Below are 26,688 nucleotides of genomic sequence, written 5' to 3'. Positions count from 1 at the left end.
TTCTTCAACACCCTTCGTTTTCCGAATGGAAAACATTTTCGCTCCACTATCTTCGGGCTTGATCTTATAACGAATACCGCAGAGGATTTCCGCAAAGGTCTTGCCCTCCATCGATTTAATAAGCAAATCTGGCTAGTGTAGCCCTCCTTCGTCCTCCCACCCTTTCTTTTGGTGCTCCACAGCTCGTGTCCGCCTTGACTCTAGACGGATTTTTTTCGAATGGCGTGACATGCCCCTTCCATCTTCTTAGTGAAAGACTTGATTTTGACTGGAATTTAAGGGGGTTCCCATACATGCGAAGAGTATAGTCATGTGGGGTATCAAATGAAAGGTCTCAATTAGTGCTTTACGAAACAGATACCTTTTGCAAAGAAGGGTAATAATAGGTAATAGTACTTCAGAAAGTATCGAATCCGAAAATCTGAAAAAGTGAGAAGAATACAAAGTATCGCACCTTTTTGGATATAACAATGCAACCAATTTGCTTATCTTTAAATTTTCAATATTGTCAAAGCGTATGAAAGTTATAAACAAAGTTAACATTTGTTCAATCTTATCTAGAAGAAGCAGTATCTTATCAGTTGAAACAAATGTGTTTTGTATGCATTTTTTCTTTATCATGACCGTTGATCGTCTGATTTTGTTGAAAACCTTGGATGACCCAACTGAAGTGAATACACAATGATTTACTGTCATCCCACGATAATAATTAAGCCTCCGTTTATGGTCACTTTTTACCTGTAATCGTTGAGCGATTCCAAGGTGTTCAAAAAAGATCAGAAGACCAAAAACTGGCGAAACAATTCTCTGATCTTCATAAGTGAACCAAACAGAGATTTTCAGTTCCGTAAAATACCCATCGCTGGCCAAACCGCCTCCATATACAACTATAGATATTTTCAACAAACAGAAAATTTTCAATAAGATTTCACTCCATGATTTGCAAGCGGATCACGTAAAGCGATCGTTCGGAAGTTAATTTACATAATAAACAATAATTAAAGTGTGACAAGGTAGCAAGGTGTGCGCTTATGTATATGGAAAGCCCAAAAGATACATCCATCTATAGATGTATCTAGTCGCAACCACATAAGCTGCACCTCCATAATCATTCTGGAATCGATCATCATCAGGTTTTTCTGCGTGGGGGCCTCTCCACTGAACAATACCAGTTTCCAGATTTTGCATACACCTCACAATAACAGCATGGTTGAATCTTATCTGGTCAATTCGCTATTGGAAAAGATAAAATTTTCGTGGCCATAAGAAAAACTGATTCGTGTCTCCGTCACTGGCCCCAACAACCGAATTTTTCTCACGTTCATCATCTATTTTTAACTCTGATGTCTACCTCGAGCGCGGATTTCAATGCGTTCGCAGCAGTTCCATTAAAACATTTATCGTGATCGAATGTATATATCTTAATTAAATAATTTATTTATTTACCGTTATTTATTTAATTTCTTTGCGCTAACACATATTTTTAATTAGTGACACTGAATTTCGGTTAATGGATACCGATCGTGAGTTTCGTAGAGCGCGATTTTCATTGGTCTAACACGAATCCTGGAAAGGTTCTAACCTCACTAGACGGTATGCTGAGAATTCGTACGCTGAAAAAAGTGGCCACAGATGCGAGTGCATATTTCAGGATCCTTTTAAAAAATTAACAGAGCTGTAACACGCTACTCAGAAAAATAATACAAATGCTAGTGAAGTGATATTTGGTGATACTTAGATAGGATCCATCACCTTGCAATCCAAGGATATACTCATAATTAATTCATCACACTAAACCCCAAAGTGAGTGTGTTTTCACAGATTAAAAAACAAACGTCGGATATTTCTTCCCTCGACACAGTGATCGTGCGTGACGATCGTGAGAGCTCTCAGTGCTTAAATATAATTTCCCCGAAAGATATTTCACAACTCGAAATCGACCCAATAAAAAAAAGATACTCGACATTGTATTTTCATTTGAAGATTCTTAAAAGAAAATAGATAAAAATGAAACCGACTGTGATATCGGGCGGTAGCGGTGATAATCACCCCCCTGCAGCGACTGGTAACCAGCCTCCTCAACCCAACAGCAATCAACATCCGCCGCAAGATGCTAATTCGCGTGAATTTCCGCACTTTCAGGTAAGATTAGGTGGGATCAAGATGATCCTTCAAAGGATATCCTACTTCCCTTCATAATCAAATTTTTCCAATCATATAAAATGTGCATATGTTTGCATCAAATATGCAGAGAAAATTCTAAAGACGACTTAGTGTTAGTGAATGAAAGTGAATGGTGTGAGTGAGAAAATTTTCAGATACTCATATCTCAACATGTCTATATGCATTTACTCCGTCAGATACTCTTGCATTTTTTCAATGTAGTTGATCTGGAAGAATGTTTAATCCGATGATTTGCATATTTTCGGAGCTTAATATAACTATGCTCTCTCTTCACGCAGACTCTAAGTCTCACCAGCGGTTTTTTCCATGATCAGATAATAGATACGGATTAAAAATTGAATGAAATATGATAGTAATTTTCAGATATCCTTTTTGATTGCAATAAAGATGCTGTGAACCGTATTATTATTATTTTTTTATTAATTTGGAATACCGATCGAAACAATTACAGGTCTGCAAGCTGAGGAGTACTCAGGGCTCATATATAGGTCCTTTGTATTACTCCATGAAAAGTGCATTTAGATTCCTTCCTACCTGCGAGGTTACTGACTTTTTACCGATCTGACGATGTCTTTCAATGCCAGAGGTTACCCAAATTCTTCCTTGAAAAAGACATTCCTCTGATTTCGATGGAAGCCAGACAATCGCAAATGAAGTGCAAGATCGTCCGGTCCTCTTTTTCACATTATTGGCTTCAATTGACCGAGCCTTCCACACCGATTGTTCCCAGGCAATAGTGTAAACAGTTGTGCATCAGTAGGAGTCCTTTCAAGATTTTCATGCTTGAGGTTCTCCATTTGGTTAAATTTGGCGAACCAGCTACTTCAGCGTTATTTACCTTACAGTCTAAATTGTGTCCGCCTATAACAGATGATAAAGCTTCTAGAATTTTGGATACACTATCTTTTGCGGCCATCGCAACCCTCTTAGCTAACTCAAAATCAACTCTAGAAGGAACGTTATCGACGGTAGTCCTGGAAAATGCTGTAATCACATTTGTGATGATTCAGTGGATCAATACAGTCCTGGGCCGTTTTATGACCTGCCGAAAGTTTGTCGCTCCATGTGACGGAACCGTCGTTTGTCGGAGTATTGACCCAAAGTGTCTTCTCTTCTTAGTCTAAAACCTTGGTCCATGGAGGCTTGTGATTTTCTTGTGGTTTCGGTGCCTTTAATATTAAAAGTAGAAACGAAAATTAAGGTCTTTTCTATTCTATTCATAATGGTATAAGGTATAACACCGTTCCGGAGCATTTAAGGTAGCCTGTCCCGTTTCTATTTGGTATTCTTCCGCTTTTTCTTTCAAATATTCTCCACTAGGACACCAACCATGTTAGTTTAATTCCCTGCTGCCCCTTTCTTTTGAACCAGTTGACTATCTCAACCCTACGAAGGTACGTCAGGCGATTGTGTTCAGACACAGAGCGGCAGTGTATTACTGGAGTTACCGTCGATTTGACAGACGCATGGAGCGACTGTCTTTTGGTGAGGCTTTTCGTAATTGGTTTAGGTTTCCTTCCGATAATTGGCATAGCCTTAAGCTAATCCGAGACCATACCCAAGATGTATTCGAAGATTTCGATAATTAACGAAAAGATGTATCTCAGCTAGCCCAACTAACTAGCCACCCCTGGAAGACAGGTTAATGAAGTTGTTTGGCAGCGGAATCCAGATATACAGAGATGGATTTTCTACCTCAAACTAAGAGGAATATCGAACGGGTTTCCTTCTATTCTTCAATTTTCAGCAGCCTTCTGAAGTTTTATGACTTTTTGAAGAAAACCCCTTGCTTCTTTGTTTTGTTTGCACCTAGTGTCATAAGCTATATAGATACATGGATTGGTTTACAGTTGGAAATTAATGATGGCCTACGCGAGGAACCCAGACCTTCATTAAATTTAATTATAAAAGTTCCCTCGAGCGTCATCAATCTAATGTTTTCTGATCTCAAGCCTGAACTTTTTCCCTCTTTGATTGCTCTGTCAAGTCTTCTCCAATATAAAATTTGAAAATTTATTTCACATCTGTGTTTACATTCTCCCTGGCTTCCTAGCCCTCTTACGACAAATTCAACTTCTAAACCCGACATTGTCGAATTTCTTATCCAAAATTTGATATTAATGGGTTTTGTCGTCCTGACGGTCTCTACTAAATGTAAGCAGTATATTTCTCTTCCTCCTTCGTTAACTATCGGCAACGTTTATCAGAAAGTAGATTTCCACTTCAAGAAAAAGAGGATGCTTCATCGGTTGATCACTACTGGCTCATATCGCTCTAGGAGTTTGGCTTTATTTGACTTTGAACATCTATCATCTGAGAAGGAGCAACAGGGAAGTCAAAGGAAGCGCTCGACCCTAACTAAATTATTGGAGTTCAGCACCTTTGTCATTAAATTCCTGAATGGAAGAAAAGAGGTGCACACAATTCACGCTGGCTTCTCCAAAGCTTTTGACTCCACTGGCATATCTTGCGCCTCAAGAAATTTGGCCACTATGGCTTTCCACTATCTGTTTTCCCCTCATTGACATCTTACCTAAGTGATAAAGTAAGTAAGGTTTGCCTCAACGACTGCATCACAAATCTTTTTCTCTCTAATCTGGAGCGCCTCAGGGTTTCATGCTTCGTCGTTTTCTATTCTCTTCCTTCTCTTAAATGGGCATTCTATCTCGTGGATGAATAAGAATAAGTATAAATTGACGCTCAGCAGCTTAGTAGTTAGCAAATATTTCTCTTTAGATTTTTCCCTGACATCTCCTTTTTCTTGGGCAAAACACCACCTTAGTAGGTAATATGATATCATATCACTTTTTACTTTGTAATAGTAATATCACCAACATCACCTTTCATTACCCTAACCGTACATATAATATTGTATCATCAACACTTGGCAGCCAATATTACCAAATATTACTTACCACTAGAGCAATTTTCCCTATATTTATCACATTCATAACGTAACGTGTACGGCAGCACCCAATAGGTATCAATGAAAAAGAAAAACATCCCATCAGATAATACAAACAATATTTTCACATGCGAAGAACAAGAAATCATGATTTTTGGGAAGGGGCGTTACTTCACTTAGAAGTTATCTTTACTTGACATAACTAAAGCCTTGTCTATCACACACAAAATCGAAATCATCTTTTCACAGCAAAGCTATCCGAGAGAGCAGATTCGTAATCGATATTCGGCGTCGGCGGTCGACAGTTGCTCGAACACTTGTATCAGGAAATATTAAATAATACCATACCGACACCAATCAGCAGCTTTCATTCATTACCAAGCGATAACATTAAAAAATCAATTACCGAAAGCCAAGAATCTGCATTCTCATATTCACATGCATCCGAAATAATTAAATAATTTTCTAGCCCAAAACCAGCCAAAAGAACAGGTTATCATAACCACAGTCGATTCACGAGCGATACTCGGCGTCGGCATCAGGTCGGCACTCGACAACTGCAGCCATCACTTGTACTACGAACTGATACCACATTACAAAACAGTACCTATCACACAAGAATTATCACCATGATTTTAGTTGTGCGGTAATATTAGGTAGTGTAATGATGTTAGGTAATACAGTGATGTTAGGTAATGCGGTGATGTTGTAGTGTTTGATAATGTTTGAAACGCCCTCGGTGAGGGTAATGGGATACTACACGTTAAAGTGATATCACTTTTGTGATATTACATACATTACCTAGCCATCTCTACTGTTTATTGATTGACCAGATTCTTTTAGTTACTTTATCCTACCATGGCATTTAACAACAAGCCTCAAATTCAGAATGTCTGATTTCGTTCTTCGCTCCTCTGACAAGTTCAAGGATATTCATTTATTAGTTATTCTGTATAACTCCATCGCCGGCAAAATTCTCAAATATGCTTCCGTATAATAATGCCCTTACCAAATGAATCTGTTCACAGTAAATTTATTGTCTTCTTGTTTTTTCTTAAGATGAAACCTCCCCATTTCATTCTACCTTGTTTGTCTTACATTTCTTAACATGTTGTATCTTCAACCCTGGATATCTTTGATTTTTCAAAGAATTTTACGGCAATTTAACTGCCTAATTTGGCCACTCTATTCTTAGGGAGGTCAAAAAACGTACTTTATTATCCAAGTCAACTGTCACAAGTGTTCTCAATGCTACAAGGTCTAATCGAGAAGACAATTTGTAAACCCTGTCCTAAGCCTCCTCCTAAAAATGTATCATATCATCCTTGCGAACGTCTCCTTCGCGTTTGCTTCCAATGTACAAGTTCTTCAATTGCTTACTTATCGGCTCATACATCTATAACTTCCACAGTTTTGTCATAATTTACTTCTATCTACTGACAGTACCAGTAGATCCTTTCAATCTTCTTCTAGCTGAACTATCTCCAAGGTTCTCGTTACTATGCATTAACTTCTCACCAGCAATTACTACACCTATTGTCGCCCTCTTTTTAGTTTAGTCTCAATACCTTACACCTGGACCTGACGATTCGCAGTCATTCTCTGATCATAACTAAGGAGGACATGTCTACTCCGCCCATCTTCGTTTGAGTTAGGAGGTAGTTTGTTAGCCAAAGGTTAAATAAAGTGATGAAGAGTATGTCTTATTGGTTTAAAATTTTAACAAAGGAAATACCGCATATGGAGAACCAACTGTTTTAGCAGGTTTCGCAACTTACGGAGATCAACTGTCCCCTTCTTCAGTGTTCTCAGAAAAGGAAACACTGCAATAGGGGTAGTTGGTTCCCGAAAGTTGCGAAACTTGTTAAATATATTATCAACTAAGGCATATATTATAATATGGTTGTAATGAACTTATAAAGAAGGAACTTTATGCTACCAGGGGACGACACGATAACCGAGTAAAGGCAGGCCCAGCTCTCTATTTTACCCCCCTGGTTGTTCAATGTGAGTACCCACCGGTTAGGCCTAATCCCATGGTCCTCTTTAAGATATAGGTTAATGTTATGACCACAATGGAAGCCATCCGTGCTGGTAAGCAACAACGGTACCAGTCTACACTAAATACTGGCCCACACTGGTGGATGCAAAGCATACCTACCATAAATTACTACCGAACTACGGTATGCGACACTTGGATTGTAAGCTCTTTTTCCCGCTTGAGGCCCGAAGGTCTTTTATCCGCGATGTAGACGTAATCACAACCTCCATGAAACTTCCACTAGGCGACTAACCGCAAATGACCAGGCCGAATAATCATGCCCCAAGAATTGGCCTTAGACGTATGAACTCGGAGGACTTTCCAGGTTCCCATGGTACCAGCTAAACTCTCGCGAGGTTTCGTGGCCGAAGCCACTTCAATACCCACGTAACTCGAATCTGATCGTCCAAGGCCTTGGAGCATTCGCCTACTGCATCACGACCATCGATTCAATACAGTGTTCCCCAGCCGCGTGGGGGTTCTCCACGACCTCTTGGTTTTGATTCGAACGACAGGATTGCTACCCCTATCTTCTCCCTACCACCATTTGAAGATAGTGGAAGTAAAAAATTATTTTCCCATTAAACGTTATTTCAATTAAACACGTCAGTTACTACTATTTTGTAACAGTCTTCTACCTATCACCGATTAAGATACACGATCGTGAAAAGTCAATAGGTACACATTTCATAGTGCAACAAGTATCGCTTTCAATAACTATCCAATTCGAAAATCTTAGAGCAAACACGATGAACTTCTTCATTAAGTCTACAACAACCAAGCAGACCAGTAAGATTCGTGGTTAAAAACCAGCGTATACCGGTTTATATTCCAAACTTATGCATACCTATTTTTTGCACATACTACACTCACCTGATAGTGCACCTATTCTCGAAGATACCGATTCTCTCTCACCTCTCCAATTTGTTTACCGCATCAATTATCAACTGTATATCAAACCCACACGCCAGCTGTGCCTACCCCTCAGTGAATCATCGTTATATTTCCATCCACATGCCTGTTTAGAGCAAAAGCCAGCTTATTACCATATCTGGTTAAGAAAGATACAAACGCCGTTCTAACCAACTTGGCGAGAGCTTTAAGATTTTTTCGCGCTAATTTGCAGAATTACAAAAGATAAACTGGACAAGAAAGCATTAGGTCAAACGTTTAATTTTAACTACATGACGAACATTGTTTTGTTGTTGTTACCGGCCTTTTTCACTGATTTATAAAATAGTGTTTTGATTTTAGATTAGATTTGTTCAGGGGAATTATGTAATTTCGCTGTTTTTAACTATGTGGAGAGATAGCTATGAGAAAATTCGAAGTCAAGATAATTAATTATAATTAAGGTATTTATTGCGACTATTGCAATTGCTATCGTTTATTCTGTTTTAAGGTTTTGTATAGAAAAAAACCCTATTAGTATCTGAAACGAAAAGTTCGTAGGGTAACATTGAAAAGATTTTTTTCTAATAAAATTAAATTTTATTATTCAATATAGTTACCTTCGAGGGAGATACAACGGTTATAGCGGTCATACAAATTTCGAATACAAATTTTATAGTACGATTTGTCTTTTGCCTCAAAATAGACCCCATTTTCGGCGATTACCTCTCGCTGCTAAATTTTTTTCCAGTGAACATTCTCTTGAAGTCTAAGAACAAGAAAAAATCGTTGGAAGCTAGATCAGAATACGATGGATGCCGAAGCAATTGGAATCGCAATTTATGCAATTTTGCCACCGCTTTTATTGATTTGTGAAACGGTGTCTTATCTTAATGAAACAGCTCTTTCGTTTTCTTCAAATGGGGCCATTTTTCCACGATTTCATCCTTCAAACGCTCCAATAACGCTATGTAATAGTCGCTGTTGATGGTTTTCCCCTTCCCAAGATAGTCAATGCATATTATACCTTGCATATCTCAAAATACTGATCCCATAGCATTGCCAGCCTACTGTTGCGTGTTTGCACGCTTTTGTCTTGATTGTTTTAAATCTGGTACCAAATAATGAAGGCATGTTTCGTCCATTGTCACATATCGACGCATAAATTCGGGGTTTTTATGGAGGAAGAGCTTCAAACACTGCTCAGGATGGTCAACTCGTTGTTGCTTTTGGTTTATTATGACCTCGCGCGGCACCCGCTTTGAAAACAGCTTTCGTATACCCAAACATTCATGCACGATATGTCCAACACGTCCGTGATGATATATCCAGAACCTAAGCAATCTCGACCAACTTCACTTTGCGGTCATGCAAAATTATTTTGTGGACTCTTTTGATGTTTCCGTGGGTAACAGCCTCTTTTGGACATCCACTGGGTCCATAGTTCTCGGTGTTCATATCGCTTCATTTAAACTTAGCAAACCACTTCCTAAAGTTTGATTTTCCTGGTTAAAAGTCCGAATAATGTTTATCAAGCCGAACCTTGGCTTCAACAGCATTTTATCGTCAAAAAGCAATGCTTTATTAACACATGAATTTCCTTTTATCCATTTTCTTCAAACTAATAAAACTAGCTTCACTCAAAATGATCTGTCCCCCAAACTGATTGCTGTCAAATTTGTACATTTGTCATTTGAACCAATCCAATCCAAGCTTAAGTTTTGGCATTCTTTATAAAGAGAGGGATGGGAGTTGTCAAACAGAATCCACCACCCAATCGAAAAACCTTAACAAAAATCATATTAATACGCTAGACATGCAGGCCTCGAGAAAGCCCTGCATCCCAATATTTTCCAAAATAAAGTTAATAGTAGTAAAATACTAACTTTCACAAACTTGAAGGAAGCTCCCCTTTCTTATTTATTTATTTATTTATTTATTTTTTTATTTATTTATTATTATTTTATAAATTGCAAATAATGTCTAATATGTTTAGCACAACCGATCTTCCGTAGAAATTTAGATTGAATTTACATTTACATACATCAATCTTGACCAAACCAGGAGTATAAAACACGGGAAGAATGGAGGGCTTAGCCGGGGCCTAAGAAATATACCCAAAGAATATGTGCTACCCTGTTGATGGAGTTGCCGAATTAATGGATTAATGGTGATAATTCGTTTTCTTGAAAAATTTTCTCATCAAACTGACAACGCCGGTAGACTTCGGCGTTTTGTTTTCTGCCTTTCTGGACTTCCAATTATAAGACAAGCCGGAACAATGTTTGGTTTTCAAGTTTTCGCATTTAGTCATGGAATGGTTGGAACAGGTGATTTACACGTCGCAGATGATGAGCGTCTTATAAGGGTCTTGCAGAGAATCAGTTTGGCTTTGGAACTGAGACCTATTTTCTTGCAAAGAAGATAGTTATTTCGACTAACTGCACCACACTCCTTGCTGATAGCGAACTTCAGGTAGGATTTAACCTAAGGAGTCCATGAAACTTAACTGTAGTCGGCTGTGAGCCCCTCATTGTTGTATTTCCGATTTTAATTTTCAAAGGTTTAGTATTCTTAAAAATACTCTAGAATCTAAATATCCAGCTTTTGTTCAAATATTTCATCAAATATAGTCATGTGGGGTATCACATGAAAGGTCTTGGCTAATCCTTTTTCAAGCCAGTCTTAGTTTAGACATTTTTCGGAAAGGTGAAGAGTACGGGAGGTTGAAAATGATCCTTTCTTTAATAGACCCATTCTCAGGAACTGTCCGGATAGCTGTCGTACGGAAGGTCGCGGTTCAAATCTCACTGGTGGCAGTGCAATGAGTTGTGGAGGACTCAGAAAATATTGAGAATCCTGTGGTTTGACTGCTGTGTTCGTAGTCGAAAAGGTCACTAACCTATTGGAGTGTACGAAGAGTAAGTTTCTGGTTATCGCTTCAGCAAACGTCGGATCGTTTTGAGGCGGAAAGGTATTGAGCTAAGCCCCACATTACACCGCAAGGAAAACTGTGTTTACCCGTCAACCTGCTTATATGGTAAACTATATTAGGGTCGGGTTTTATACATATATACTTTATTAATTTCCAGGTTAATTTTTTATTGAGGAAATTTGCCACCATTTGCCCGATAAATGTACTCAGGCAATCAACCCTGGAAAGCATTTGGCATTAACTTTGTTTTCATATTTATCAAAAGTCCTGTTTAGGCAAATTTTACTGAGCCTCTGGTCTCAGACCAAATTTAGAATTTTGTGGAAGGCGAATTTCTAGGAGCCGATCAAGGAATACTTCTTGCGACCCGTCACCTATGGGGCTGGCATGCTTTTTAATGGATGATCTATTATATGGGACATTCAATGTGGAACAGGCCCAGGATACTATTCACAGAATTTCTGAGGCCTTAGAGAGATCAAAGTTTCCACTCCCAAGATGGGCTTCCAACAAACCTGAGGTTCTACGATATATTCACGGTAGTAGACGAATTGAGTTATTTGTGGAGATTGAGAAATCGGAAGGAAACATTAAAATCCTATTGCTGTATAGGCCTAGCAAGAATTCCTTTTGCTACAGCATCAACCCGTGTGAAAAAATTGGTTATACTAAACGAAGGGTGTTTAGTTTGATGGCTGGGATACACAATCCAATCGGCTGGTTGTTACCTGCAGTAATGAAGTTAAAAATCGAGATTCAGTGACTATGACAGGCGGGTTATGACTGGGACGACGTTATCACAGGTCTGTCCAGGGACCTAGACCTTTCCAACTGCTTCGTAATAAGTCCTAGATCCGAAGTGAAATTTACCGAAGTGGAGATAATGTACTGGAGATCAAAGGCCTTTCCTCAGACGTAACCAGTCTCTATTACCTTTGGTTCGTGTATTGATTCTACGGACCTAGCACTGACCTTAGTGGCAAATAGAGATATACACAATAGCACGGCCAACCAACGCTGCGTTCTGACTCTGCTCCGCGTCTGAGGCGGGGGGAGAAACCACTAGTCGCATCTTGAACTCTGCCTTTTATGTTGGGTTGCTTCTCTAGGGATAGCTTCTGTCTCTCCTCTGGTAGAAGTAGCTTATGCACAGCCCGACGAATGGCATCCCTAGCGAATGTTCTCAAACTTACCCGTAGAACAGTGCCCTCAGGGTCTGGATATACTTCAAGTACTCGCGCCATTTTCCAGTTCAAAGAACTGTGACCACTTTCCTTTATGACCACCAAGTCGCCTTGAGTTACTTACCTTCCTGGGTTTTTCCACTTGTAGCGTTTTTTCAAGTGACTTAAGTATTCATTTTCAAAGTTGGCCCAGAAGTATCTTTGCAGCTTTTGGATCTGTAGTCACCTTCTGATTGCGGGTAGATCCTCACGCACACCATCGCCCGTCAAAGGCCACAAAAGACTCCTCTGAATTAAAAAATGAGCGAGAGATAATATCTGCAAGTCGTGGCTGTTGTCCACCAACGGATACAACAGCCTACTATTCCATACTGCCTCCCAAGCACAGAGAGCTATGTAAAAGTCTTTACAGGATAGATTGGACGTTGAAGGGATTCGCTTGATGTATCTCTGGTCAATGAGACAGTGAACTGGGATTCCATAACCATCTTTCGCCGCAAGCTTTATCACAAATCAATGGGATCCTCAACATGATAGGTTACACTGCCTGTAGATGTTTGTTATCCCTCATCACTTTCTACCAGGTGAAGTGAGATATGCTATTCATCGCAAATGAACTGGCAAGAAAAGTTACCTCTTTGTGTACTTTCTTTCTGCTGCTGAAGTGATCATTTCACTGCATTTCACTCATTCCATCACATCAGCGAGACATTACCACAAAACTTTTTTCAAGGAACTGATCAATCTCATCAATGGTGTCGGGCTTTTTAGGATTCCGCAACGATGTGTCGAACTCCCTGCTTGTCGAAATGTCCATCTTCCGTGTCAGAACAAAGGGGATGAATGGGACGCTTTCAGTTGAGCTGTATCTTGCTTTGAGAGAGTTTTCAATCAGAGAACGCATTATATCTAGTGCCATCCCAAGTGTTCTAGAATCCTTTTGCGAAATCTGACGGGGGTCGATAAGTTTATAGGGAGCTTCTCAAGGGCTACCAGCCTATGGTATTACCTTTCTCTTCTCTCATCTCCTCGCTCGAAGTACCTTGACCGTCTGTTTTTATACTATTTCTAAAAGGATGCTCCTCGAAAGCAAGTGAACTTTCGTCGTTTACTAACTGCGCATGTACCCTGCTGATGAATACCTTGCCTCTTAAAAAGGCACTTTGCATAAGCGCCAGTTTATCCTCCTGGAAATACACCAGATTCCGTGATGCATTCAGAGCCAGTAGCTTTCTATACTCTTCGAGAAACTCAGCGAAATTCTATCGGATTTCATGCTATGAGATCTCGAACCGCTCAAAGCTACGCTTCCAAAGTGATTCCCTGATCTCCTCTATCCTGAACACCCTTTTCTGTTAGGCATCAACTATACTTTGTAAGTACTTTGACTTTTCACCAAGATTTATAGGTCATAACCCAGTAGTTCAGTTTTATAATTGTATTCCACCATTTGCTCCACTGAATTTTCCTCAGTTACCTTCTAGATTTTGGCTGCTTTCCGTTTGCCTACAATTTCCTTACAAACTGATCACCCGCAATAGCTTTCAAGGTGTCCAGTTTGGCCGCAATTGGTCCAATGCAGAACCTCTGCAGTGGCTTTTGAACATTCCCCAAGAATACGGCGTTTTGACACTTAACGCATCTGTCCATCATCGAGCAATTTTAGACGATATGCCCGAAGTCTTGACAATTCTAATACTGCGCCTGCTCCACTGGTTACGAATTTTCGAGGATAATCTTTTAGTGAAGAATGTACTTCACCTTGACAACTACACTTAGCTCTTGAAAGGGCTCAAAGTTGGCTAGAAAAAGCTCAGATTCAGATTTCATATTGGGTGAGGAATTCTCCCTGTTTACGAAGGAATCTTTGTCCTGGCGTCAAGCGCTTGCTCTTTAATGAGCGAAAAAATCTTGGCTTGACCCCTATGGATTTCCCAAAAGTGAGGATTCTACACTCCTCGTGTTTTTTTAGGACCACATCCAAGCCCTTGTCCTTCAGAGCTTTCAATAGCTTCGGGTCATTAATGTTATATGCCGTGATTGCAGCGGCCTTTCTCGTTTTTGGCCTTGTAGCACTGGAAACAAGGGAGACAATGACACTTGGCACTCCTATGCTGTTAGCACTTACCATTTGCTTTTTGAACAGGTCTTCTTGTTGCTTCTCCTCGATGACTTCAAGGCATATCTTCTCCGCTTCAGGTAATTTGGCACGGTATCATGATGAAGTGATGAATCTAAAAAGATTTTTTAAAAAACTAAGATCTGACAAGGCTTAAAAAAACCATGCCAGTTTCTAAAAATAATTCTTAACATTGCATAGTTCCACATTACAGTTGTATGCATGTATGTAAAAGCCTCAGTTTCCTCCCAATAGCATATAGAACCTACAATAAATTCAAAGAACTGCAAAAGCACCTACGCAACCACAGATTCTCCGAGTTCATTTGAGTTTTCTATTAATTAATTACTTCAACATAAATGAATGAAGTAATAAATAAGACTTGAACACTCGTATACACCTAGAAACCCACATTTTCTCTATGATTCAAACTCACTAATAGATATCTGTTTCCATAAACAACAATACCAATAACGCATACGTTCCCACTACACATATGTCTTCAACGGCCCACGTCCTTTTGAAAAATCTCATGATCGACTTCACTTGAACAATCTAGAGATATTCTATGTATTTAGATACAGAAGCAACCAGAATGTGTTGGAAACATTTTCATTTTATTTATATACAAAATCTTTCAGAACAAATCAGTTCAATTCATATTTAACTATCAACGATAGCAAAAGATACAAACGTAGCTTGGAGTATCTGTGACGGGAAAATTGTGATTTTTTCACAGGAAGTGTCTTCTTTTAATAAATTATCTTGAATAAAAGTGTTTCAGAGAAAAGCGGATTAATAGAAAATATAAATAAAGTGAAAACACGAAATAGAGTATGTGTTTACCCCTTTCGAATGTGAAAGAGAACGAGGTGAGTTGATAGATAGTGGGAAATGTGATGTGAAAGCTTGAACGTTTTTTATCCAAATGCACTACTTTTCTTCATTTTTATAATAAACTGTTTTTATTTCAAATTATTAATTACGGCTCTATTTCTCCGGTTGACTATGGTGAATAAGCGAGGTGGTTCAATGTCAGCCCCTCGATTGTAGTTCCAAATGTTAGTTCAAGTCATTGATGTGTTTATTTTTCTTTGTGTTTGTCCGGTTGTTGTTGGCTTACCATCTATAAAGCATTAAGTGTAGGTAACTGACACTGGGGTTTAATCTTTTCCAAAAAAGGAAATACGGCTGGTCCACCAAGAAGTGAACAGGAGACATATAACTAACGTGATTCCACGCAAATTCTTTATCTATTTTTCCGGTTGAAATAAGCGAGGGCACAATGAAAAACACAAACATTAAATATATAACCCAGAATCGAACCTCGAGTGCAATAATGACATGACAACGTCTCCTATCATACGCTTCGTAGTCTAGCTTCTGTTGTTGAGCGTCATTCTATTTATCTTGATACCCCGAGTTCGAATCCTAGTTCGTCATGGATATCTGTGTCCATCTTTGTCCCTTTTAAAAAGAAAATGATTGACCACTTTGCACTTTCTATTCTACATTTTTTCATCGAATATAGTCATGTGAGGTATCAAATGAAAGGTCTTGATTAGTACTTTCCGAAGCCGATATTAGTTTCGACATTCGTTGAAAAAGCCAGAAGGGCGAGGTTCAAAAACAGTCAATTACTACAAGGACCCGACTATAGAGTGCAATACTACCAAGTTCGGTAAAAGCACTATGACTAACAAAGGGGCGAAAAACGAACTTTTCTCTTTTGTACAAATTAATTATAATGTAATACTTTGAACGTCAGAACCACACTAAAGTAAGTAGCTTGATTCTCGACTTGATTTGTCTCTTCATCCTATCTAATTTTGAATAAGACAATGCTTCAGTGATAGTACATCACCGAGTTGGTTGAGTGTCAGCCCCTCAATCATGATATTCTGCATCATATAGATAGTTTTTCATGTTTGGTTCTTGCATTACTTCGCCTGCTGCTACTCATAGCCTAGGTGGCCAATAAAGCCTAGTAACACTGGCTCAGTTAGTAACCGAGTACCTATCCAAGCGGAGGTTTAATCTCGAAGCACGAAAACCGGGGCAGCCCTCTAGTAACGAAATCCATCGGAAGTTTTTTCGGGTCCGGTTATTTGAAGTTTGATCCCCAAATCGTGAGAATGGAACTATGCCCTTTATAACTAGATACTGACACCCAAAAATAAGGAAGACGTTTGATAGGCCTCATGTTCACGGGTGTGATGAAGCGTGCACTTGGTGTAGATAAACTTTTCCCACTTTTTTGCCTTTTACTGAACCACGAAGTAAGGCCCCGTGGTCAGGAATTCCCTAACAAATCTGTGTCCACTTAAAACTGGCTTTAACTTTTAGTACACTTCCATAATACGAAACATTGATCGGGTCGTAACAACCACGTGTTTTGCGCAAACATATCAACTGCCTACAATTTATCAGCAGCATATCCTTGGTGTATATTATGGTCACCTTCCAGATGGACCTATTCTATTCTATTTTAACCAATGATAACCAAAATTTCTCGTTTGAATTACAGAAAAGGAAAGGCATTTTAATGAATAAAAGAGGGAGGCCCCTGCCAAAATCAGTCTCTCCGTCTTTAAGCTCTGGCGCATGGTTCGAGAAAACTACATTTTGTTGGCTACTGCCGCTGAAAAGATGCTCAGAACTGAAAGGTAGCGAGATATACAAGCAATTAACAATAACATACTGGTACTTGGTCTAACCCCCCCCCCCCCCCCCCCTTGCTATTCCCATAGTTTAGTTGCGTGAACTATTACTGCTAATAAACATGATTTTTAATATTCAACAACGCCATATTCAACGAGAACTTTCCTCTCTATTGTATGTGTGACCAACCCAACCAATTCAAAGTGAAAATTGACAGGGGTGTTATGTTTGCCATCTAGTGCTGCAGGCGATGTGGAGCGACAAAAGTCTACCTTCGGTCCCTCAACATCGGCTCCCTTTCTAAAAATTATATTTTTTAATCGGAACCTGAGGACAAGGACCCCTTACCAATTCTTAATTCAGCATTGTTGAAATACTCATCTAATACAAATAAGGGTTCAAATTTTCCCGATTCACGGAAGTCACAGTGACCTGGGTGGATGTCAGTGTTTTTTGTAGAGTTGGTTACCACTTGCCGCATCAGTTTAGTTTCTAAATACTCCGTTTGAAAACTACAACTCCATTCTAAAGATGCACCATAATTTAAACCCACCCCAATATCTAGCTAGGCAGCTCCCTGCCTGCACATTTGCAGAATTTTGAGAGTCTGAGGACGCCTCCCTAAGGTAGAGAATGCACAGATTCCTCGTTAAAGGAAACCTTAGGTATTTTCGTTTGTCGACGACGGAAACCACCACTTCCTCTTCTTTATATTGGCTAAATACAGTCGAGACTATCATCCATGCTTTCTACATGTGATAGTTTGGAAGCAGTACCCCGTTAAAAGCCTTACTAAGGTTTTCATACTCCCCTTCTTAAAGAGCACGCATGTATCTGGTGAAAAAAAAATCTTCCTTAATGACCTTAGTGATTTCTTGTAACTGGTCCACGTCGTTGTAAAGAAGGATTTCCATTAGTAGATGAGATACTACCCCCTGTGACTGGAGTATATTATCAATAAAATTTCCGCACTAAAAACTTTAGATCCTTGCTTAGTACTCGACCTGGAACTCTGACGGATTTTGAATTGAAATTTTACTTTCGACGAAGTTGAAAAATTACTTTTAGGGGCCAAAACATTCTGTATCACCAAGTGAAGTGACTATCGATTTGCGTTTTGAAAAAGTGTTCGGCAGAATAGCAAACCTGTTCGCCTCTAGTCTCTAATGGATGAACCATGCCAAGAATCTCTGAGCTCCTAAAAGAAATGACTACCCAGGATTGGCTTGAAGAGTAGTTATGCCAAACTAATTATTCTATTCAACAAGAAAAAGTAGATGTAGATCTCCCATCACATACTCAGCCTGGAAACCGGAGATCAGCGCAGACTTACTCTAGAGGTGCAGCGACAGACCCTCAAACTGAATGCAATGTCATAGTCTCAGATAATTTGTCAGCACTTTTAAAGTTAGTGCAATCGGATCCTAGCGCTCCTACGAAGGTTACAAACTCATTACACTGCACTACATTTAATCGCCAAGAACGGATTTAAGCCACTTTTTTTCATCGATGGACTCAGATACTTAGATATGTTAAATTTTTATCTGCAGTGCCTGGACGATGCAGCCATTATCCACCCCGTTGAATCAGTTGGTCGCAGAACCCAAAAAAGGCAAAAGTCCAATTACCTGAGCAGCGAAGATTGAATAAGTATCCAAAAGGTGCAGAAACCAGTGGCCTAAAGCGATGCTTAAATGAAGAAAGACCCAGGTTAGATATGGTACATAGGACAGGGAATCTTAACCCATGTATAAAATTGTTCAAACCCTTTTAATAAATTGTTGACGTCCAAGTTTACACCATTATTCTACCTCATCGTCTCCTACCATAAATATTGCCCTTATGGACTCTCTGGACTGACTTGTCCCCGTCCATCCTAATCGGATGACCCCTACCGCAGTCTTTTGAGCCTGTTTTCATCCAGGATTCTACAGTTACATCGTTGATAGATTTCGTTGTTATACAGGCGTGTGAATTGTCCACCTCCATGTAGAAAGCCAACAATTTTCGGGAAAATCTGCCGGGAGTTATCTCCCGGAGAAACCTGGTACGAAAGAATATGTTGTGATAGCAAGTGTTCCCCAAGGCTCCGTATTGGGACTGCTGTGGAACATAATGAATGAAGCAGTGCTTGGCCTTTAAGTGCCAAAGAGTGATTAGTTTCGCAGACGAACTGGGGGTCTACCACCGCTGTTGCAAAACATCTCGTGGATGTAGAAGTGAAACCATTCATGCCATTAAAGGATGGTTGCCAGTGGCTAAGCTGTCCCTGGCAGAGGATAACACAGAAGCGGTCCATACTACTAACCGCAGGAAAAAAATACTATCAAAATTGTGGAGTTAGTGATCGATGTTGAACTTCAAGATGTGTCGCCTGGACTATGCGCGCGGAAAGGCAACAAAGGCTAGTTCGTCTCTGGCAAGAATGGGGTTACAATCTAGTCGCCAAGTGCTTATCGCAGGATGGTAAGATCCATCCTACTATATGTGGCTCATGTCTGGGAGCAAGCTCTGGACAAAACGGTGAATCAGAGAAAAGTGAGTTCGGCATACCGGCCAATGACACTGAGGGTGTGCAACGCATATAGGAGGTATCCAGTGAGTCAGTATGTGTCATCGTGGGATTGATTCCCTTAGATTTCCTATCAAATGTGGCACACTGTCTCTACCAGAGAAGGAGGACGAATCCGCGCGTTGTGACTGCGGGCTTCCGAAAAGCCACTAGGCAGGAGCTGTATAGGAGATGGCAGCAACGATGGGATGACTCCGCAAAAGGCCATACATTGATTCCGTCTATTGAAAGGTGGATCGAGTGAAAACGCGGAGAATTGAGTTATGTATTTATTTATTAAATGAGGACAATACACAGAAAACAAATTCCTTATTATATATTGTCCTCCGAGGGAGGAGGAAGTGAATGGCTTATTTTACCCTTACCCTTAAAACTAGAGAAGGAAATAGATCCAAAGGACCCAAGCTGTAGGGCATTGTAGGACCGGCATAGCCTCGGGATCGGAGAGTGGAAGTAAATCTCGAGCTCCGCGAAGGGTACATCAAAAATGTCCGCACTACGTGTGTTATGAGACGAGGCGATACGGAATGTAATATCCGAGTTGGCGGAGCAGTCCATCAGACAAGTCTGAGTTTGGAAAGAGTACACATATCAAGGAAGATAAGACGTTGCTATAGGGAGGGTAGATTGGGGGTGCGGAGTTGTGACGGATAATCAACCCATGGAAGGTTCTTTTTGTAAAAGAGGGTCCTTGTGAATTGACGTTGCACAAACTCAGGAGCACGGCAGTCACGAATGCGGAAGGGGGGACAGACTACACAGCAATACTCAAGGATGTTTCTGACAAGGGAGTTGGGGGGGGGGGGGTGGTTTGGATTGAGGTAAAGTCGGAGGAGGAACGCAGGGTGAAACCAGACATTTTAGAAGCTCTATCGATAATGTCAACGAAGTGTGTATGGAAACGAAGTTTGTCGTCGAATATTTCACCCAGGTCTTTGAAGGAGGTCAGTAGTGAAAGGGGTTGTCTACTGAGAGAGTAGGAAAAAGATGTTGGGGAGGGTTTAAGCGAATAACACATCCAGTGGCATTTGTTGACATTCAGTGTTAGCTGAACCAACGGACTAAATTATCAAGGTTGGACTGTAAGAGAGCACAGTCCAATGGAGACGAAACAGAGTCAAACAATTTAAGGTCGTCTGCGTGAAGTAAATACGGGCAGGTAAGGATGGAGGCGAGGTCATTGATAAAAAACAGGAAGAGTAGCGGGCCAAGTATAGACCCTTGGGGAACACCAGAGGAAGGAGAGAAGGAACGAGATGAGTAACCATGAAAAGGAAATTTGCAGGAACGATATGAGAGATAGGAGGAAAGCCAGGAGATAACTGAGGGAGGGAAGTCTGGTAATGAAAGTTTAGAGAGGAGAATGTTTTGGTCAACGGTATCAAAGACTTTGGAGAAGTCGGTATAAATAGCATGTACCTCCTGTCGTAAATTCAAACATTTAGTAACAAAGTTGGTAAAGATCAGAAGGTTTGAAATCGTAGATCTATATTTCACGAAACCATGTTGCTTTTTGACAATGAGATGACCGAAGTGCACGGTCAACCAGTCGTTGACGTATCTTTCGAAGATTTTGGAGCAAGAGGAGAGAAGAGAAATAGGACGGTAGTTCACAGCAAGAGAAGGGCCTCTGCTCTTGACGATAGTGATGATAAGGGCCTCTTTCCAGAGAGGGGGAAAGTATCATTCAGCTAGACTTTTGTTGTAGATTATACTCAGGGGGAGGTAAAATTTGTTTACTACTGTAAAGGAGGAAGAAGTTAGGAAGCGCATCGGAGCCAGGACCGACATTGGGGTCAAGATTACCAATAAGAAACTCAACCAAGGAAGGCGTAAGGAGAGGAATGACCAGAGATTCGGAGCAGTCTGTAGTTATGAAAGGTGTAGAGGGTGGAGGGAGAAAACACTGAAGAGAAGTAGGTGCAGAAAAGCTCGCAGGATTGTTGTGGGGAGTTGGCAGTGGAGTCAGCGAAGCTCATAGAAGGAGGGAGAGATTGAGTGGGGTTACGAGAATTGTGAGCGTGAGACTAAAAGGGTTTTAAGTTACCGCGGCTTCGACGCTCAATAAGTACTTCTTACGCGCTTTTCTGACCATTGACTTCACAGTAGAGCGTACAGCCTTAAAGTGAGCAAGGTCGGCGTCATTCTTAGAAGCCCGAAACTTCTTCCGCGGTGTATGTTGCTAGCGAATGTTAATAAGAATTTCCGTTGTGAACCAAGTTGGGTACGAACGTGGGTAGAGAGAGGAAGGAGGGACATAACAGGAGAGGATACAGGACAGGACAGGATATTGTAAAAGGTGTTTAAAGCTTGATCACACGATTAGTTGCTTAATATATGTACCCAGTTGAAAGACGCTAAAGCTGTGTTCAGACTGTCAAAATTGGCCTTACAGAAGTTGAACTTAAAGCATTTACGCTTGGTTTTGAGTTTAGAACGAGGGAGCTCCGCTTCAAATTCAACCGCGGGGTGGTGAGCGTCAGTTTTGACATACGGGGATATACAAGGAAATAAAGGGAGGTGGCGCTCGGGGAGGTTGGAAAGGAAGAGATCGAGAGTGCGGCCCAAGGAGTTTTTGATGGTATTGAAATTCAGGGCAGAGCAAGTGTTCATAAAGGAAGAAAATGGAAGGGAAGAATGGGAGAGGTTGTTGTAAGGAATTGGAAGGCTAGGATGATTAGACCAGTAGAGCATGGGGAGGTTAAACGGAAGAAAGGAAAGGAAAGGAATCTGACAGTAAGGAGTTCAGACAAACTGTCAAACAATTCTTCATAGAGGTGGACTTACGAGATGCATCTCGGTCCCTGTCACAGCGGAAAGTGGAGTACCCTTCGGGGAGCTCGCAGTTTAATACGGCATCGTCCAGCTAGGTTTCGGAGATACAAATGGCATGGTGTTGCTGAGCCAGCCCAGATAAATAGAAGGCTCCAGCTTGGTTGTTCATGGATTCATGGATCCAGTTATATACCTCGGCGAAGCAGGCGGGTTATCCTGAAATTTACCCGCGAATTGGGGCGCTTGTATGGCTTGATGAATACACCTTCAGGCCAGAAAGAGGGGTTGCCGAGGACGTCAACTTCGTGTGGATAAGTCACCGTGAAAGATGTAATCACCCGGTCGGTGGTGTTGTCTTTTGTCAGTATAACGCAGGACGGAGGAGAAAGTAAACCAACTTTGCTTTTTGTATTCTCCAGAACATCGTCCGTAGACGTTGCGAAAGCTAGCCTGGAGATAAAGAGCTGTTTGCTGAATTACCACCTAACACAGTTCCTTACGAGACACGGTGGATACAGGAAGTACTGACATCCCTTCGGATTGGACGAGTCCCCAGACTATCCCGAATAACCCAAGGAACCGGGGATGTTATGTTCCATTGTCCGAGATTTACGATTGAAAGAGGAAGGTTAAACGATGCCCTTAACCTAATTACCGGACCCCATAATCTCGTGGAGTAGATGCTGAAATTGGAAGGAAATTGGGGTGTGGTGACCACAGCGGAAAGCTTCAGGAACCAGATCGAGCCCGGAAGGCGCATCGGACGCGTAATTTAATTGTGGTGGTGTAAACCAGAGCCCTCCTTGCGGACTAATAGTTCACGCCGATTCCGCAGGGACATGGGTGGAGAAGTAGGGGTGGTTTTAGTGGTTGGAAATCGCGGCGGCAGTTTAAATGGTATTATTAGAGAATTCTCGGAGAAATCGTCCCCTGGAACTAATACCTTCTAAATTTAGCAGCATAACTAAAAACGGAGGACTAATAAAATCCAATTATGATGATTAATTTTGCTTACGTTCCATCATACCCCACACACAGCACTTGAAATCATGGCCATTACATCATGAATATTATGAACGGGAACAACAAGAAAAACACCCATGTCCGCCTACACCAGTCGCTTATACAATTTAATTTTGCTTTAAACAGAAAAACAGATTTTTAACGAAAGAAAGTCGTCAAGAAATCCACTCAAAAAAAGATTCAGGTGACCATCTCGATCTAGACTTATCTTACGGAGCCAAGTTTGCTATTCAAACGTCTGGAACTTTCATGAATCATTTTTCATCTAAATTGAAATGTGGAAATAAATTGCGGAGATTTAAGATTTAAATTACACATTGGGAAGATACAAAAGGCAAGATTGGTCCAAAGGAAGTTAGTTTATCTGGGATGGAAAGAATCTAGAACAATTTCGAAATGTATCTGTCACTCCTGTCCTAATCAGAGGTCATAATCCTGTGATTCTATTTTTGATTAAATTAATAAACTCAGCAGAGTTAAAGTGGTTCCGACCTAATTTTCCAAAATTGAGATTTATCTGAAAAGTGGGTAATGTATGTATCTCCCTCGTTTTGAATGAGTTTTTTATATCAGCTGTTATTTAGTAGAAGATTACGCATGTCTACTTGATGATGGTTGCCTAAAAATAGATAGTCTAGAAACAGTGAAGATATTTGCTTTTGATCGAGAACATTTGCAAGTACGTATGCGGTCTAGATAGATACCAAGTTCATTGGTCCTGAATCTATTCTTAGGCAACCTTTCGGATTTACAAAGTATTCGAGTGTGGTCTCATTCCTCGGAAGCACATTCATATGTTATGTGGTCCCAGTGAGACTCATGGTGAGTACATACTGGTACTATGTGATGGTATGACGTCATCGTTGTACTTGGCTGGTTCACTGATTTGAATGAAATTTAGGAGCCAAAAAGTACTTGAAAAACGAAAGACCAAACACTTTTGAATCTATTTTGAGTTCATAAACAGTTAGGATCATTTCGCCCAGCTCAATCCTATTAAATATTAACAAAATTCTTTTCCTCTCTCATATTCCAGTCTGGCTTTGGATTTCGTCCGCATTTTGACGATATGTTTGACGACGATGATTTTGGACCGCATTTACGCGCACGCATGATGCGCAACCCATTTTCTGGATTCGGTGGACGTAAGAGATGCGGATTTATGCCATTCGATGATCTTTACAGACAATTTTTTGCCGATGAATCGGATTTTTTTCCAGGCTTCCATGATCCTGAATGGGAATCGATGCGTGGACGACGTCGAGCCCCACCTCAAACAACTGGAGGTGGCGCAAATGCACGTGGAAATATTTTTGATCATATACCAGCAGAATTTCGTAATTATCTTCCGGAAAATTTTGGATTCCATGAACCCCAAGCACAAGAATATTCGCAATCTTATCCACCACAACAGCAATACCACGAAGGTTACCCGCAACATCAACAAGGACAACAACAGCAATATTACCCGGAACCTCCACAACAGCAGCAGTACTATCAACAACAACAGCAACAACCACCACGTCCGAAATATTGTGATGCGTCCATTCAGACCGAAAACAATATGGATACTGACGGTCAAAACGCTCAACCCAATCAGAACCTTAATCAACACAATCTCAGAAATACTATGGACTTTGGACAGAAATCTCAACAAGAAGGAACCAGTCAACCCAGATCTTCCTCAGCTCCTGAGGTAAACAATGAAAACTACGCTTCAGCAGCAGCTTCGGCCGAAGCATTTGCTGGTCCCAATGATCCTTGCATCTCACACTACGCATCAACTGGAACTGACCCACAAAGCCCACAACAATTTCCAGGATATCCTCAACAACAGCAACCGCATCCCACTTATCCTCCACCACCACCTCAACGTCACTTCGTTCCTCCACAATACCAAAACGCTCCGCAATATCAACAATATCCACAACAACAGGCTCCTCCTAGAGCACCAAATACTCCACAAGAAGATGGTGGTTTTGTTAGGCACGTTCCAATCTTCATTGAAGGTCGTTCTGAACCAGTTAACTCTCCAACAGCACAACGATCTCGCAGATTCCAACAGCAACAGCAACAACCACCCCAACAGCCTCCGCAAGCTCCACAAAAACAAGCGCAACCACAACAACAACAGGAACATCCTCCACGTCCAACTCCACTGAATACCCAACAAGCCCAGGCAAATGCCCAAGCTCCTCCCGGAGCACAAGGTCAAGTCCCGCAAACGCCTCAAACGACAGCTTGTATAAACAAAATCCAGGATATTCAACGAGATGTACTGAACCTCATGGGGCAGGTAGAACAGTTTACTGGTACTAAACAAGACAAGGAGTACTTATATTTAGATGAAATGCTTACTAGGAACTTAATTAAATTAGATACCATAGACACAGATGGAAAGGATAGCATTCGATTAGCACGTAGGGAAGCAATTAAATGCATTCAAGCTTCCATAAATGTTCTGGAAGCAAAGGCTGAAGAAAACGCTAAGGCTGCACAAGGATCTGTGATTGAGGGCCAACAGCCCGAAAGCGCTGAAGGAGTTCCAAACGAACCTAACGTTATTCCACTTCCAAGTGGGGAAACAGAACATTCTGACGCAGGCACAGGCACCGATTCTCCACCAAGAGAAACTGCCGAGGTAGCATCTAAGAAAGAGGAAACGTCTCCTGAACAAGAACCTAATAAGTCTGAAACCGTGCCGGAACCAAAAGCTCCAGAAGATTCAAAACCTGAAACTCAAGAAAACCCACCAGTAGAAGCCTCACCTCCCGAACCAGCAAACCCGGAAGCCAAACCCCCAGAAAATACGGAGCAAACTCCGGAAAAGCCTCCTACTGAAAATGCGGAAACCACATCTGAACAATCTCAACCAACTGATTCCACTACAGGAGACCAATCCACTCTAGAACCACCGAAGGAACAGATCGAAAAATCCTCTTCAGAAAAAGAAAACAAACCACCAGGATCACCTAAAAAGAAAATCGTTCGCAAGGTCAAGAAAGTAGCTGATAAAAAAACAGCTTCACCCGGATCAGAGTCGGCAACTGACGAATCAGCCACGCCTCCGACTAAAGAGGCCGAACCAGCTGCTGCAGCAGATACGGCCGAAGCCAACCAGTAGTGAACAAGGATCAGTCTGAAACCGAATGCATGCGTAAAATTAGGTTTAATGCGAGTATTCCTGAAGAAAAACTTAAATTAATAAACTAGTCTTTCATTTTATTAATTTTAATAGATTTCAATTCTTTTGTATATAAATAATAATTAACGTTTACGGCTAAAATAATATATACCATTATATATATATCTTGGAATCTACTGCGGTAATGTGTAAACGCAATAGAAAATTTATATAAAAAGATTGAAAAGTAAGAATCCAATGGAAACTGCAATTA

The 26,688-nt window shown here is 40.7% G+C and overlaps 1 protein-coding gene across 4 annotated transcripts; it reads left to right on the top strand.

Annotated features, from left to right (window-relative positions):
• The first annotated feature begins 1,090 nt into the window (after positions 1–1,090).
• On the top strand, positions 1,091–26,687 carry LOC119648661 (BAG domain-containing protein Samui). 4 transcript variants are annotated; one of them, XM_038050441.1, is made up of 3 exons: positions 1,096–2,142; positions 24,327–24,435; positions 24,511–26,687. In XM_038050441.1, exons 1-3 carry the CDS (start codon positions 2,008–2,010, stop codon positions 26,412–26,414), a joined length of 2,148 nt encoding a protein of 715 aa, XP_037906369.1. In that variant the 5' UTR covers positions 1,096–2,007; the 3' UTR covers positions 26,415–26,687. The 4 variants fall into 4 exon arrangements, with proteins under 4 accessions (XP_037906368.1, XP_037906369.1, XP_037906370.1 ...); XM_038050443.1 differs by lacking the exon at positions 1,096–2,142 and adding an exon at positions 14,899–15,131; XM_038050440.1 differs by having other exon boundaries at positions 1,091–2,142; positions 24,327–26,687.
• Position 26,688: the final 1 nt, after the last annotated feature.

Source organism: Hermetia illucens, chromosome 2 (assembly GCF_905115235.1).
Source record: "Hermetia illucens chromosome 2, iHerIll2.2.curated.20191125, whole genome shotgun sequence".
NCBI classification, from domain to species: domain Eukaryota; kingdom Metazoa; phylum Arthropoda; class Insecta; order Diptera; family Stratiomyidae; genus Hermetia; species Hermetia illucens.
Note: the sequence above shows the minus strand (reverse complement) of the source record. Positions and strands in the feature narration are given on the sequence as shown.